The sequence below is a fragment of the Mixophyes fleayi genome, chromosome 4 (genome assembly GCF_038048845.1).
Source record: "Mixophyes fleayi isolate aMixFle1 chromosome 4, aMixFle1.hap1, whole genome shotgun sequence".
In the NCBI taxonomy this organism is placed as follows: Eukaryota; Metazoa; Chordata; class Amphibia; order Anura; family Limnodynastidae; genus Mixophyes; species Mixophyes fleayi.
This window is the reverse complement of record NC_134405.1, coordinates 326,935,409-326,952,899: the sequence shown is the minus strand read 5'-3', so window position 1 is coordinate 326,952,899 and position 17,491 is coordinate 326,935,409. Positions and strand designations below refer to the sequence as shown.

General features: G+C 43.0%; 1 protein-coding gene across 4 annotated transcripts in view; it reads right to left on the bottom strand.

Moving 5' to 3' along the window:
- Positions 1-17,491, bottom strand: part of PACSIN2 (protein kinase C and casein kinase substrate in neurons 2) — a 65,470-nt gene that overhangs the window by 16,400 nt on the left and 31,579 nt on the right. For all 4 annotated transcript variants that reach the window (XM_075210291.1, XM_075210294.1, XM_075210293.1 and 1 more), the window contains exon 2: positions 11,953-12,089. In XM_075210291.1, coding sequence (XP_075066392.1) covers positions 11,953-12,012 — 60 coding nt within the window. In that variant the 5' untranslated portion in view covers positions 12,013-12,089. The remainder of the gene's footprint in view (positions 1-11,952; positions 12,090-17,491) is intronic.

Below are 17,491 nucleotides of genomic sequence, written 5' to 3'. Positions count from 1 at the left end.
GTTGTCTCAGAGGCTTGTCTCCATAACTGAATTATTAATGGTAAACTATTTTGACGTCTTGCATACAATCCATCTCCACTTGTGACCTGCAGGGAGAAGTACAAGGATGACATGAGGACCACTGGGTACTAGAATGAAAACTGTGCACACTTTATAGACCAGTCTCAAAACAGCGATTACTTAATAAGGTTTAGCAGATAATTCTACTTTTTATCATATTATTGGTTTGAAAGACTTCATTGTTACGCTGCAGCTTTCCCCTCCATCTCAGCGGTGTCGCAGTGAATTGAGAAGCATAATATTGGTGCAGCCCAAAATCTTGCTGCCTCCCCTGAAGGTAGAGGACAGGTCCTTATTACAGGGGTGGATGAGGTTACCTCACTCACAGATTTTACAGTGTGTGCGATATGAAATGGTCCCTCAAATTGCTTGCAGGTGAACTAGACATACAGAGTTAATCATGGTTTATGTGAAAATGATCAGGATTAGTTATATGTATATTTAAGCTCTGCACAACCAATATTATAGTCACTGGACGCCCAGATTTTCAAACCCGTCAACCGAACGGTCATCACAATTTGATTGTGCTGCCAAACTTTACCGGGGTCTGTCCAAAGACACACAATTAGTCACATGCCCAAGTCTGTCGCTTCCAACTACGCAACATCGCCCGCATCCGTCCTTTTCTCTCTCAGGATGCCACCAAAACTATCATCCACGCACTCATCATCTCCCGCCTTGATTATTGTAACCTCCTCCACTCCCGTCTCTCCCCACTCTGCTCTATACTCAATGTGGCCGCAAGACTCATCTTCCTCTCAAAACGCTCCTCCTCTGCCTCGCCTTACACTGGCTCCTCTTCCCCTACAGAATCCTTTTCAAACTCCTCACCACCACCTACAAGGCTCTCTCCAACTCTACTGCCCCTTATATCTCTAACCTCCTCTCCATTCACGCTCCTGCCCGCTCCCTGCGCTCGGCCAATGACCGCCGCCTCTCCTCCACTCCGATCACCACTTCCCACTCCAGAATCCAAGACTTTCCCCGTGCAGCCCCCCCTTCTCTGGAACGACCTCCCTCGTTCCATCCGTCTCTCTCCTACTCTGTGCTCCTTCAAACGTGCACTCAAAACTCACCTCTTCCTCAAAGTCTACCAACCATCTACTTAACCCCCATCTCCTCCCTTTGCTCGTCCGCCATTCTCTCCTCTTGCCTCAACTGGCTGCTCTTGTCCCTGGTCTGTTTACCCTCCCTTAGGATGTAAGCTCGTATGAGCAGGGCCCCCTCCCCTCCTGTCTCCATACCTGTTCTTCTGCTCCGTCTTTACTGCATATGACTAGCCGGAGTTTCTGAAGTATTGGTACTTTTTGTTCATTGTTCTGTATGGTTTCACCCTGTATAGTCTACTGTTAGTACTGTGTGCGGCGCTGCGGATACCTTGTGACGCCTAACAAATAAATAATAATAATAATGTAGTTCTAATGCAACAATGGCTGTGTATAGCAGTACATACAGTAATACAATAAAAAATCTCAAATGTATTACCAAAAAGTAATAAAAAAAAAACAAAGACTCCAATTCAGGAATTCTTTACATATTTTCGCTTGTTAAATCAGTTTAGCAACTAATGCCTGAAAACTGCAATAAAAATATCAAGAATAAATTTCTTATGGGTGTATTCCCGACCTGTGTCCTGGAATATTGTTACCTTAACAATAAATTGTGCATTACATGGAGCCAATATCATATATATGTATACACAAACACCTACACGTAAGAGAATGTGGACATGTGCGAGGAAAACCCGAGTGTAATCTCAGCTAGCTGCACATCCCTCTGGTATATGTATGCACTATGTAAACAAGGAGGATGATAAAATACAGCCACTATCAAAACTGAAGCCTGCTGCACCAAACATACATGTCTCTGTACTCGTCCTCATCTGTAAAATAATAATAGTGGCTCAGCCGACAATTTACCTTCCTGCCCCCTCACCTGGCCTGGTACAACTTACACTAATGAGAGTAGCTCCCCGACTGCCCGCTGAAATCTCCACTAATTAAATGCATCTCAGGAAATCTGCACAATTTAAAAAGGATTCCTATTTAATACAGAAAAAGATAATTCTATAAAAGGAACGTTCATAGCGAGAAGAACTAGAACGTCTGTTTGTTGCAAGAACATCATAATGGTGTTGGGTGGTTTATGGTGATTATTTCCTACTGTAATAACTCACTGCAAAGTGCATAGTGGAATTTTGTTTTAAGACGGCTTCTTGCGGAGCAGGGAGGGAGTCATAATAAACAGCACAGGCTCCCGGGAACCAGAACCAAATAAACGGTCTAATGAAGGAAGGCAGGAATCAGGTTGGACGAGTCTCTGTGCCTGGTTATGTAACCTCTTCTATCCCAGTATAAACAGAGACCCACTGAAAGCTGCTCTTGTTCTCCTCCAGCCCCTGATTACATTCGGGCACAGAGACACTGGGATACAACCTATAGGAACTGTAAATACTCCAAATTCCTGCAACAAAATCCATCCTTCCCTGATGACTGCAATGCAGAGGTTAACCCTGTAGCTCCCAAAACAGCTCTTTACTCCCGAAATAGCAACTTTTACAGATTTCTACATTACTCATAAAGAAAGGTGTTAAGTACATCAAGTACTAGCAGTGCTGCCCTGAGCTGTAATTAACAAATAAGGAAACAAGATGTTCTAGGTGATTGTGTTTGTTTTTCAGTGCAGTCTCACAGAAGATTACAGTAAAAAAAAAAAAAAATAGCCAAAATCTATCAAATACTGCCAGGGCAATATAGAAAACTGAAATGGGTTGATTCAAGACTGTATAGTAGACATTAAAAAACCAGAAATAAAAAAAGGGAGGGCGGTGCAAGAGTCACAAATCAGTATTTAAAAAGAAAAATGCAGAAGTGACGGACTGTCAGGGAACAATTATATTGTAATTCACACCCGCACCATCACTCTGGTGTCTATTCTGCATTTAGTCCTTTTGCTGCCCATTTTTGTCGAGAATTCCAGTTTAAAAAAAAGTCCCAGCACACGGATATTTGCATATTCCTTCCCACAATTCCTAGGTACACTAGTTCCCCTTTTCTTTTGGAATTACAAGCTGCCGTCTTTCCTCATGTAATATTTTTAAAGCATTTTATTTATTTTTTTTAAAAAAAGCACAGCTGCATTAAATAATGAGTAAGTGGCACATAGCCACAAAAGCATCCAGCCGCTATAAAACCAATGTGGTGAAAATGCCGTGTGACTGCGGTATTGTTTTAAGACTGAGAAAGAGGTGTTGGCAAGGCAATAAAAACCACTAGATTCACCAGACGAGACGTTTCATCTGGAAGAGGGGAGAAAGCAGTCACTGTAGATCTGATATACGAAACCTACGGCTCGCCAGCAGTTGTGGAACTACAAGTCCCTGCATGCAACGTTTAGTAGTTAGAGCACCCGGAGAGACACACAGGCTGCCTTAGCCGGCTGCTGCAATAGACGGACGGAGGGTGAGGCTGGAACACAACACAGAGCCCCAAGGAAAGTGCAAAGCTTCAGTAATTCTCTAGTTTAAAGCAGAGATGGGCAACAAGATACTTTAGAAACACAAACTGCTGCTGTGTTATACAAGTCTCAGAGAAACAGTACAGAAAAATCAGGTTGTGCAACAGATCTCTATTATATAGAACACACAACACTTACGAGTACATTTCCTACAAAGACTACGTAAATTCAGCAAAAGGATAACAAAATGACACATTCATTTAACTTGTAAGACATTTGTTCTATGAATGAAACAAAAGTAATTACCACTCCTGAAAATTACATTCATCTCATACCTTCTTTATTGTTAAAGCCAAGTAATTAGCCAACCATTACCATAGATACAAATGAGAGTTTCCGTGTACGAGTTTTATTGAGCGTTTATAGAAACATAAACCCTACATCTAAATGAAGCATACTAAGACTATTGGAACACATCCGTTATAAATGTCAGGGTCCATTTTCAAGACCATCATCTACAAAGGAACAAGGGCAGGACCTTAAAAAGGACACGTCCCAAAGAGGGACCTCTGATGGAGGAATGCAGGAAGCAGACAATATACACCAGACAGACTTAAGCTGGGTACACACTACAGAAAATTCAACCAACTTTTTATGCCGAGCGATTTTACATGCGACCGATGGTGCGATCGCTCGGTCCATGGACTGCATACACACTAGCCTTGTTTAGGACGATAAAGGGAAGAGCGGATGTCCCGTTAGCGACTTTTTACAGCCATGTTGTCGTGAGCAATGACTGTAATTTCGTACTCACTGTTGTGGATCGGTTGGAAGTTTATACACACTACACAGCGGAAACGAGATTGGAACTAAAATATTAAACGGTACGACCAACCAAATGAGGCGACAATCGTCCATTTGGGCAGACTTTCGACCATCGTGTCACTGCACACACTGACCCGACTTTTGAACGAGTGGTCGTATGTCGGCTGATTTAGCCGATTATTGGACGAAAATTGTGTAGTGTGTACCCAGCTTTATTATTTAAAGCAACTATTTAGAGATACACGAGTTACAAAGCACCTTAATTATCTCAAACTGGCTGAATAGTTTCCTGCGCATTGAAAATAAACACCCAAAATCTCTCAGAGGTAAAAATAAAAGAAAATTATTCAAACATAATGGGACCGATTCATTAAGACAAGTATAATGAATGTAATGAGCGTCTTTCTAAAACGTTTACGTAAATCTGTTATACGCACATCCGTATTCAACTAGAAGCGGATCAGAAGGATAGACAATACATACGTGGAACATAAAGTCCAAGTAGAACACACAGAAGAGGGGGGAAAAAAAAATTAAAAAAAATTAAGTTTTCTCCTTTCAATGAAACGCATCAGGATGTTACTGTCTACTGTACATGACATTTCAAGTCCCAATACCATAAAACAGATTTCTATTACATTTTGAATTCAGCCCTTGTTTAATGGACAATCTTTAATTTAATGGACTTTAAACACCGCACACATTATATTTTTCTCAGAAGGGCCCAATGTGTTTAAGTCATGTAAACAGAAGGAGAGGCCCCATCATATCTGGGATAACATTACAAGAAAAACACATGGTACGTAAAGCGCTCTACTGTATCGCACGTGTGGTATATGAATCCCAGCAATGTTTTCTAATACCTTCATTGACAAGGAATAAGCCTCATTCACATTCAGCGCTGACAGTGGTTGGATTTATGACTAGCACAGAAGAGTGTTTGATATGAACAGCTCGGCCTCTGTTCGGTGCCATCTGATAGCAGCTAACTGAATACATTCACTGAGAGCTCCGTCTGAATGGGAAGGAAACACTTGTCCTACTGTGACCTAGTTTTCTCTTCCGCTCTGATCTTCTTCTACACAGCTCAGAGTTCACTCAACAGAAAATTTGCCAAAACACATTCTGAGCGCTCCTCCTACAGCACCAAAGCAGACACGATGCCCTGAAAGATTAATAAAACCTCCACTGCCTTTTGTTGCCGCAGATCCCAATTGAAAACAGATTGAAGCAGGATATTTATTTTGACACCGATCCACAAGGTATTGAGCGCCATGTCAAAATCGAAATAAAATATTCCAAAACCTTTACACAAATGACTAAAAATAGAAGTTTTAAGATGTAAATATTACTTCTACCCCTTGTTACTGCCAGCTCAGATTTACAACCATTTAGGACATCAGCTCAACAAGTCCCACAAATCTGTTCATCGACTTAACCAGTGTAAAAGTAGTTGATCACCTCTTGGCAATTCTCTTGCTCGTATAAATATCCCTTTTCTCTGTGTGAGCTCTTACAGCATGGCAGATACTATCTGAAAACATTCAACATGTATACAAGAGTATTCTAAACTAGTTAGAGATCTGATATCTGAGGAAGTGCCCCCAGACCACTGCTAAGGCGTAGTACAAGCCACAATGCAGAAGTAGAATTAGCATGAAACTACAGCCATATAACTGAACAAGATGTCCAGAAACTAATCCTGAGGCGGCGCACACAGGGCACTGCGAGGCCAACTGTGACTTCATCTATGGAAGGCAGTAGCTGCAATGGAAGAGAATGTACAAAGCCCTGCACAAAAGAGGGCCATAAAGGAAGGGTCATAAGGAATCGCACATGATTTAGAAGGGGGAGTGACAAAATCATACTTGTGCGCAAAAAGTTTATTAAACATCATTCTAAGAGGTAATTAGGGCACAAAAACTGTTCAGCAGCCAAATAACAGCATCCCCCCCCAATAAGTATGGCGATGGCAGCATCATGTTATGGGGATGTATTTTGGATTCAGGGACAGAATCAGGATTGGTGGGAAGTTCAGTGGTCCACATTACAAACAAAACGGTCTTTCAGCAGTGATGGAAAGCACACAGTCTCAATCCTGTCAAAAGTCTGTGGCAAGACCTCAGAGGGGCTGCCCATCGCTGCTGTCAAACTACCCTGGCCCGGCTTTAGCAACCGTGCAAAGAATGGGCAAAACTGTTCCATCTTAGTGTTAAACAGTCAAAGAATTCTGCAATAGCTGCCAGAGGTGTTTCAACTACTGACCAATGGGAAGGATTACCTTATAAACTAAACTATCATGTAGTGTATCCTGGGGGCAGCTATTTTGTGGCTAGAATTAATTTAAGAGAAATGGGCTGCTTAGCTCAACTATTAATGCTAATGCTGTACCTGTAATCCTCAGCATCCCAGAGCCAGGAGCTAGCGCTGTACCTGTAATCCTCAGCATCCCAGAGCCAGGAGCTAGCGCTGTACCTGTAATCCTCAGCATCCCAGAGCCAGGAGCTAGCGCTGTACCTGTAATCCTCAGCATCCCAGAGCCAGGAGCTAGCGCTGTACCTGTAATCCTCAGCATCCCAGAGCCAGGAGCTAGCGCTGTACCTGTAATCCTCAGCATCCCAGAGCCAGGAGCTAGCGCTGTACCTGTAATCATCAATATCCCAGAGCCAGGAGCTAGCGCTGTACCTGTAATCCTCAGCATCCCAGAGCCAGGAGCTAGCGCTGTACCTGTAATCCTCAACATCCCAGAGCCAGGAGCTAGCGCTGTACCTGTAATCATCAATATCCCAGAGCCAGGAGCTAGCGCTGTACCTGTAATCCTCAGCATCCCAGAGCCAGGAGCTAGCGCTGTACCTGTAATCCTCAGCATCCCAGAGCCAGGAGCTAGCGCTGTACCTGTAATCATCAATATCCCAGAGCCAGGAGCTAGCGCTGTACCTGTAATCCTCAGCATCCCAGAGCCAGGAGCTAGCGCTGTACCTGTAATCCTCAGCATCCCAGAGCCAGGAGCTAGCGCTGTACCTGTAATCATCAATATCCCAGAGCCAGGAGCTAGCGCTGTACCTGTAATCCTCAGCATCCCAGAGCCAGGAGCTAGCGCTGTACCTGTAATCCTCAACATCCCAGAGCCAGGAGCTAGCGCTGTACCTGTAATCATCAATATCCCAGAGCCAGGAGCTAGCGCTGTACCTGTAATCCTCAGCATCCCAGAGCCAGGAGCTAGCGCTGTACCTGTAATCCTCAGCATCCCAGAGCCAGGAGCTAGCGCTGTACCTGTAATCATCAATATCCCAGAGCCAGGAGCTAGCGCTGTACCTGTAATCCTCAGCATCCCAGAGCCAGGAGCTAGCGCTGTACCTGTAATCCTCAGCATCCCAGAGCCAGGAGCTAGCGCTGTACCTGTAATCATCAATATCCCAGAGCCAGGAGCTAGCGCTGTACCTGTAATCCTCAGCATCCCAGAGCCAGGAGCTAGCGCTGTACCTGTAATCCTCAACATCCCAGAGCCAGGAGCTAGCGCTGTACCTGTAATCATCAATATCCCAGAGCCAGGAGCTAGCGCTGTACCTGTAATCCTCAGCATCCCAGAGCCAGGAGCTAGCGCTGTACCTGTAATCATCAACATCCCAGAGCCAGGAGCTAGCGCTGTACCTGTAATCATCGAAATCCCAGAGCCAGGAGCTAGCGCAGGGCCTGTAATCAACATCCCAGAGCCAGGAGCTAGCGCCGTACCTGTAATCCTCAGCATCCCAGAGCCAGGAGCTAGCGCAGGGCCTGTAATCATCAATATCCCAGAGCCAGGAGCTAGCGCAGGGCCTGTAATCATCAATATCCCAGAGCCAGGAGCTAGCGCAGGGCCTGTAATCATCAACATCCCAGAGCCAGGAGCTAGTGCAGGGCCTGTAATCATCAACATCCCAGAGCCAGGAGCTAGCGCAGGGCCTGTAATCATCAACATCCCAGAGCCAGGAGCTAGCACAGGGCCTGTAATCATCAACATCCCAGAGCCAGGAGCTAGCACAGGGCCTGTACCCTCATACATTTATCACAATATATATACCCCCAGCAACAAGTATTATTCAGTTACCTTATGTATCAAGTGGACTCAACGCCGTCAATCAGTAAAGAGCAATGAGTCGGCCTCATAGGGCTCTCCGGGCCTTTACCTGCAGCCCCCAGATCCTTCCTGCTTTAATGTCAGGTTGGATTGTTATAGCTTGTAACACTTGTGTAAAATGTCTGCTGGTGTTATTACAGATAGGTGTCAGCAGCCTCTGAGGGTAACAGGTTGTCTACTGCAGACTCTGATTGTGAAATTGTTTGGGCCCAGCCATCTTTACTTTCTGTTACTTATAATAAGTGTCGCGATTACCTCAATGATTAACGCTGCAGAATATGATGGTACTTCATAAAATAAAATGGATATGGCAGCTCCCAACCCCTCTCAAACTAAAAAAAATGTTCTTATTTATAATAGTAGGGTGTACATAAAAAGCTAAAACCAATCAGGAGGATCATCATCAACATTTATATAGCACCAGCAGATTCCGTAGCGCTTTACGATTGGAAACAAACATTAATAAAACAATACTGGGTAATGCATACAGAGGTAAGAGTTCCCTGCTCACAAGCTTACAATCTATGGGACAATGGGAGTCTGATACATGAGGGTGAGTGTTACATCATATTGCACAATGGACCAGCTAGAATGCAAAGGTTAAAAGTATTGAGTGGGCTGTGTGTGTGGCAATATTGGTCAGAGGGTTGTTGTCTTGTGTTAGCTGTGTAGAGGGTGGTAATAGGGGAGATAAAGATGGTGGTTGGGGAATATTATAAACTTGTCTGAAGAGGTGGGTTTTCAGAGAACGCTTGAAGGTTTGAAGATTAGAGCAAAGTCTTACTGTGCGAGGGCGAGAATTCCACAAAGTGGGTGCAGCCTGAAAAAAGTCCTGTAACCGAGAATGGAAGGATGTGATGAGAGTGGAAAAGAGACGCAGATCTTGTGCAGAACGGAGGTGTCGAGTTGGGAGATATTTTGAGACAAGTGAGGAGATGTATGTTGGTGCAATTTTGCCGACGGCCTTGTATGTTAGTAGAAGAATTTTAAATTGAATTCGTTGAACAGGCAACAAATCTAGAGACTGAGAGTGGCTCAGCAGAGGAAGAACGGTTTGCTAGGAAAAGCAATGAGAGATTTACCTAAACAAAAGCTGTACTAGGCGGTGAAGACTGAAGCCAGAAGGGCATACATTTTAAAATATACTGCGAACAAAAGTTCAAATCAGTTTTATATACACAGTTATGTTTGATACCAACGTTCTGTGTGAACAGAAATGGGACATGACTACTGTGCTGCTGGGGACCCTGCTCCTTCCACTATATAACTGTCAGTCTGTGGCTTCCTGCTACCTCCATTCTTGTCCTCACATCATGCAGCCCTGTCCTCACTAACACTACCACTTGAATGGACAGGTCACTGCCTCCTTCTAAACATTGATCTCCTGCTGCTGTGACCACTCCTCAGATCTATTGAAGTGGACAGACCGAGGACACCAGAGAAAACAGATAAGTTAAGAGCACAGTCAAACTAAGTGAAATTAAACCCTACCTTGGACTCTTGATTAGCATCTGGTACACAGACAAAATGTCAAAAAACACGGAAAAATCCCACAAACCCAAAGCCCATAAATTAAAAATTAATAAAACACTTAAAAAATATCCCTCTGGCTCATGTATTGACTCAGACAAGACACCTATTCCCTGAATTTCAGCACAAGCTCCTCGGCTCATTTTCCCTGCACATCTCATACAAATTTCACAACACACTTTTGACCAAGCAGCTTATCTCGTGACTGCCAGATGTTTATGGTTTCAGGGAAAAATTACATCAATTTTGACATTCACAGCACACACAGATTTACCTATGTAGTATAAATACCGAACGGTAGATGAAGGCTGGAAGCAGACAATGGCAGATTACAGAATACGTGTGGACTATTCTCTTTTAACCTCCTATTTCTAGGATGGGTTGGCGGGGAAGGGGGGGGGAGTGCTCGGTCCTCTGAACAGGCTGTGAGCCCAAATTCCAGAACATGTGAAATCCAGAAAGAACTTCCTTTCACTCGCTAATAAGTTCCTTTCGGGGGGGAATCCTGGGCTTATGACTCACTGCAATTGTTACAAGTTTCCTACAAAACTTCCAGATGACCTCACGTCATGATTAGTCTGGTAGAACAATGCGGAGGGAACAGGGGACACGGCCACACAGCTCAGCATTTATTACTAACACAAAGCAGATGTAGCCCGTGAGCGATTAAACCTCTGAAAACAGTATAGTAACAAACCCTTAACTTGAGGGACCTACTCCATTTAAAACTCTAGAGAACAAACAGAATAGGCTGTAAAAATTAATATCAAGGATAAATGTCCAGATGATGCCAACAGTAGCTGAGAAACAACTACAGGATGGAGGAACATCTGACAGCATCTGCAGGGGTAAATGTAAGAGGAATCTCCTTCTCATAATACCAGTGGTCCTGCATTGGCAGCCACGAGATCTCAGGCCCCAATGCAGAGAGTGTGACCTCAGATTTTCACACATGAGGTGCAGTTGACATCAGACAGAGTCCACCACAATACAGCGACCCAGAATGTGTGACCAGGTAAGTCAGACAGTCCTTAAAGTACAGTGCCATAAAGAAACCTCAAAACATGGTATGAGCAGGCTCCTGTTGCAATCCTAGAGTGCTCCTGATAGTGACTGGACCAGGACCCTTAGTCCAAGGCAGAGGTGCTCAAACCCAGCCCGGAAGAGCTACCAACATGTCATGTTTTCAGGATTTGCCTGTAGAAACAGGTGGAATAATTACAGACCCAAAAATAGATCAACACCTCTGTATGATCAAAGAAATCCTGAAACCATGACTTGTTGGTAGCTCTTGAGAACGGAGTATGAGCACCTTTGGTCTAAGGGCTTCACTCTAGGGGGTAAATGTATCAAGCTGAGAGTTTTCTGGCGGGTTCGAAAAGTGGAGATGTTGCCTATAGCAACCAATCAGATTCTATTTATCATTTATTTAGTACATTCTACAAAATGACAGCTACAATCTGATTGGTTTTGCAAACCCGCCGGAAAACACTCAGCTTGATACATTTACCCCCAGATCTGAAAACTGCAGCTCAAGTGAATCGCTGAAGAGTTTGTTCCTAACAAAAGCAAGTCTTAAGTGTATGACAGATTATTTGTGGGATCCCCCTTTTTCTGTATCATTTTTAGGATGAAAACGATATTTTAAAAATATAACCGAAAAATTAACCTAGACACAACTGCAGCCAGTGTCCATAACACTTTTGAATAAAAGTTAACGAAAAAGATACTCATGCAGCTTAAAATGCAAAGTGAGGAACGGCCCCGTTCTAGCTCTCTAAATTAATTCCACATTGATCTGGTTTTCCATACTTTAGAATTAAAAACAGTCAAAAAGTATAAGTTGTGGAACAGACAGTTTAGAACGACAAAGCAAGATTCCGCTGGTGAACCGGTCCCGCTCATTACATTCTTTACTGTGGGTGGAGCACTGAAACAAGTAGCCAATAATACAACTGGTTTACCTCCCAGAAGCTGTCGCTGGACACTTCTACCCCAACCGAGTCGTCGAAGTTTCCAGACATGATTATCGATGAGAGAACCCAGAGTCAAATCAGAAGGCGATAATCCTGTGTGTTCCCCTTTAGTCGACAGTCAATACCTACAAAAAAAAAAAAAAAAAAGCTTATTAATCAAATACATAGAACATTGAGAACTATATGTAAAAACAGATAATGGTAACTTCTTACACAGTTAACAAGTTTGGGGCAACCAGTACTCCATCGATGTACATAATGTTTCCCCTAGGTCTAGTACTCCCATCTTATGTACCACACTAACTGGAAAGCTAGTGAACGGTTCTGTAAAAACCAAAAATATCGCTGCTTCTAAAAACTAATCAGATGCAATCATATTATGCAGCAGAGAGGCTATGTAGGCATTCACATCAGTCCCTGCCCCGAGTAGCTTACAATCTAAACTCCCTACCTCAAAACACAGGGCAATTTTTTAAGGCAATTAACCCATAACTATTTTTCTGGGCTGCAGGAGGAAACTGGAGCATCCGTAGACACCCACGCAAACAGAGAGAACATACATACTCCACACAGATAGGGCCTTGGTTGGACTCAAACTCATGATACCCAGGGCTGTGAGGCAGCAATGCTAACCACTGTGCAGCCCCCTAGCATCCAAAAAGCAAAAAAAATACAAATATCACTATAAAGAGAAGTTTTCTGCTTCAATGAAACGTCCAATTATATATACTTCAATTAAGATCTGCCCTGAATGTACTCAGTCCCATTTAAGTGATCACCTGAGAGGCGAAAGATCTCCGTGTGTGTGTGGATCATGTACCTAGTACATTCTAGCCAATGATAACTATAATCTGATTGGTTGCTATGGACAACACCTCCACATTTCCTTTTCAGAAGGCTTGATAAATCTAGGCCAGGCCTGTCCAACCTGCGGCCCTCCAGATGTTGTGAAACTACAAGCCCCAGCATGCCCTTCCAGCTATCAACAGGTTGTCTACTGGCAAAGCATGCTGGGGCTTGTAGTTTCACAACACCTGGAGGGCCGCAGGTTGGACAGGCTTGATCTAGGCCGTGATCTTTTACAGGATAGCACTGTGCCTTTAATGGAGGGTGGAGAGTTTGAAATAATTGCTTGGAGACTTGGTGTTCTGCATCTCCATTTAAATGTAGCCGCTTCACTGTTCAAAACATCAAACCTATTAACAAGAGTGTCACATGTGCAATCTGATAAGTTCCTTTCTGTGTAACTAAAGAACAATGGGTGACCAATCTAGTAAATACAGCAACATTGTCTCCCAAGCCCAGTTATTGGTTATATCAGCTATGTGTGTAGTCTTATCAGATGCAAAGCTTAATGGTCTATAAAGCATTGTTCCTTAAGAGTAAATGGAAATAAAAAAAAAAGGGAGTGTAAGACATTATTGTAACCTTTACATCTGTAATACAGGTGAAGTCAATAGGAAAAGGGAAGTTTAATCATTCACAAATACCTGTGGGCCATACCATGGAAGAACTTTACTGGTTTGCATTGAATGTACTTGTATAGCGGAGTGAAAGTTATTCTGTTACGTTATATTTTAATATGCTCCCTGCAGTGTGCTTTAATAGGCTTAAACCTGCTGGTCTGGATGAGTAGAAGAAACGCTTACTCCATGATCACACATCAAGCAGTCGCCCCCAGTCACCATGTAAGAGAGGCTGAGAGTCGCGCCCTACAGTGTTTTTCAAGAGGTTAACGGATTAAAGTCTGGGGTAAACTAAACTGAATTAAAATAATCACAGAATTCATGATTTGAAACAAGTAGAAGCTGCTGCTCCCAAACCTAGATGTAAAGTTCATTATAATACTGCGCCTAAGAGTAAGAAGCGCCCTTCATAGCCAGCGGCGGCTATATCCTGACAATTTACTATTGTAACATCCAGCAAATACACAGTTGTGTTTGTTTTGAAAACCCCTACAATACACCATTATGGAACCTCATGATATGCATAAAACAAACCCCTAGAGAGGAATAAAAAGCAGTCTGTGTATAAATGTAACAGCGGTGCCAAGGACACAGAGCTGAGGTCATCTCGCTCGCCTGCAACCTGCACGCAGTGTGATGGAAAGTGACAGCAGAGAACATTAGGTCTCCGCACTCCATGGAACAATCGTTTCCTCAGGTAAACTGAAAACAGTGTCTGCCAAACAGGCGCCCACAACAGTGTAATAACTATTTACATTGGTAACACAGAAGGAAGGCTCTCAACAATGCAGCTATGTACTGTCAGCCCTACTTGCTGGGACACAGATCAGGACCTCGATGTGGCCCTAAAAGCCCCCAGTATACAAAATACAATAACCCAGGATATTGTCTGTCTTCTACGCATGCCAACCTGTGAACGGGTAGTAGCAGAGTTTACAGGGGATCCATGATCCTTAAGAGAACTGCAGAGAGGTCTGTAAAACCAGATCCAAACAATTCCCATATATGAATATGATTGTTACGTTCTTTTCTTTACTACGCTCTCTCGAGCAGGATTCATGCCAACCCTATGCCCTTCTACCTGCATGGATATTTTGGGTTTATTTTCATAGAAATTGTACACAGGTAAATTAAATGGACATCAACCTGAAATCTCTATTTGTGTACGGAGATGGAAATGTGAACATAGTTTTTGTGGGCTCATCCACAGAAGTGGAATACTCTCTTCACAAGAGAAATGTGTCAAGAGTACATCGCTGGCAAGGGATTTATTCAAACCTCTGCCATACCGGGTACACTGTCCACATACAGCGTAATGAAATACACTACATAGAAGAAAACAAGTGATACAGCCACTTTTTTTTTTTTTTTTTTAGGGGGTCCCTTCCATGCTACATTGTATTGCTGTCCATGTGGACAGTGTACTCTGCACAATATAGGCATTAATAGATTCCTCACCAGCGGAATACTCGGATTGCATTTGGGACCCACTGTGAGCATCACACACACACCTGTGAAACAGCCCTTTATGTTCCATATTTGAATCACATTTCTGAAGAAACCAGCGGGGTTTATTTGCCAGTATTGCAATAATGTAAAAAGAATTAGTACTAAACCACAGCAACCAGTGTTCACCTGTAGTGAAAGTTCCACAATGAAAGCAACTGATTGATTGTTGTGGTTTAGTACAAACTTTGCGCCTGTGTCCTAGTGAGTTTGCCTGAACACAGGAGACCAAGTGGTCCTGTAAGAGTCCTCTAACCAATGTCTGGCACACAAAGTACTCCTACCTACATTTAGTATGGGATGCGCTGCAGATAGAGGCGTGGGTGGGAGATTTTACCATAGAAGGGCTTACCTGAAGAGACAATATTGCCATTTAACCGTTTCTGTTCAAATCTGTAAATGTATTTCTCCACATTATATGATAATGTTTTATGAACGTGCTTAGTGTGAATAGGCAAACACTATGACTTGGGCACATAAAGCTTGGCAGGAATGGCAGTTCAGTATTATGCAGCTCCAGGAAATCTGTTTGTAGGAGGGATGGCAACTAACTAGGTCTGTACAGAAAGCGTCACCTGACAATACGTCCGTTTTATTTTACCACCCTCAAAAAGATGACATCTGTCAGAAATATTCTGCAGTCTGGCCCAATACAAAGTACAGTCACACAGAAACCCATTCCACGAAATGCATGAGTAACTAATCAGGCCTGCCTAACAATTATCGCAAATTGCTAAAGTAACCAAGCAATGAAGAGACACTTGCTTGGCACATCTGCACACAAGCTTCCAGAAACACACAATAGCCCCTGATTCGTGCAGCCTCCCCCTCTAATTAAATCCTATTGACTCCAGGTCAGCTGCTGAGAGGGCTTAGATCACCTGATCTGGGATTTTGAACATCTGTAGTGCTTAAATGTGCTGAGCTGAGAACACTGTCAAGGTCTTAAATTTGATCATGTAAATAATAGGACATCTGGACAGGGCACAATGGGGAAGGGAAAGGAAAGACAGACCTTGTAGAAGGCATACATTTTGAAGAGTACCTTTAATAATTGTATTGTTGCTCGATTGCGTCTAGTGCAGCGAGAATCAAGCCTTCGACACGGTTCTACATCATTGCTTGGCTGGCTACAAGATAACGCAACAAAGCTTTGGGACAGGCACTCATTTGTCTGCTCTGCAAGGTTTTCAGACCATCATGACTTGGCTATGCACCCAATGACTCCGTGTTTGCCCACTGACAGACGGCCACAGAGCGAGATGGTGACAATCATTTATCAACGTGTGGTCTACCATTTGCCTCCAAAATGCTCGAATGGTTGGTTTGCCTACACATAGCTAGATTTTCACCATGGCCTTCTGGAACATCTAATCTAGCTCACATACAATGGATCCCACAGAGGCTGCCTTCACAAAAGTAACAAATGAGCGAACTGCTTAAAGGTCAAATTTTCTATGTTTAACCTAGTTTATGAGCTAAATTCAATAACGTGGCTAATGTGCTCACTAAAATCATACAGCCTCTTGATATCAGAATGACAGCTCTGTCCTAGTTTTCCTCGCACCTACCTAGTCTCTTCTTTTCCAGTTATTTTGCAAACATGTGTTCACCCTCGGCTAAGCGCTCACACTAGAAAACCAGTCTAAAAATCTATAAATGCCTATTAGCTATAGCCTACTGGATGATGCTCCAACGGATCAAGGTACACGTCTAAAACAGAGCTCCTTTTAATTCCTCAAAATGGACCAGCACTCCTATATCCTAGTCAATGGAATGGTCATAGATCTTGTACCAAAGCAAGTTACTCAGGTGTGATGTTTAATGCCTCTGATTAAACACAAATGCTTTTTCCTCAATAATATTACCAAGATCCACACTTGCCTCTGTCACCTTACAGCTAAGAATCAAATTCCCACCCTTATCCTCAGCTGTTTAGATTACCATCACCTACTACTAAAAAGCCAGCCATCTTTCTCAATGGCATTCTACCCAAAATTGTGCAGCGAGAGAATCGTTATGGTAACAATACTCAGCCATCTCTTCCTCACCTCCCAGAGTGAAAAGGTTCTTGTGTTGAGATAATAATCTTTCAATTACATTTCTTTATCTTTCTGGCTCACTTATGCTCTTCAGAGATTATATATCTACGCCAATGTCCTTTACTTGAGTGACAAAATTAAAGGGCTCTTGCCCAGCTAGAAAAGCATTAGCGTACAAAACACTTGTATGCAGACGTATACTATATATTGCTACATATGTTCTCCGCAGTTCCAATTGGGTTTCCTCCCACTACGCAAAGACATATGGATGGTCAACGTCATTCCGCAAGCAGACAGTTACCACATTTGTGTGCCCGTTATGGGGAAATTAGATTGTACGCACCACAGCAAAAGATAGAAGGTTGTCATTTACAGACTGAGATCTTCATGCAATTTTCAGTAAGAATTAAGAGCCATTGTTCACTTCACAATAAAATGAATAGACAGACTGGTATATTATAAAAGACCTTGTAGATATTATATGAATCAAATAGGACTACACTACACAACTTC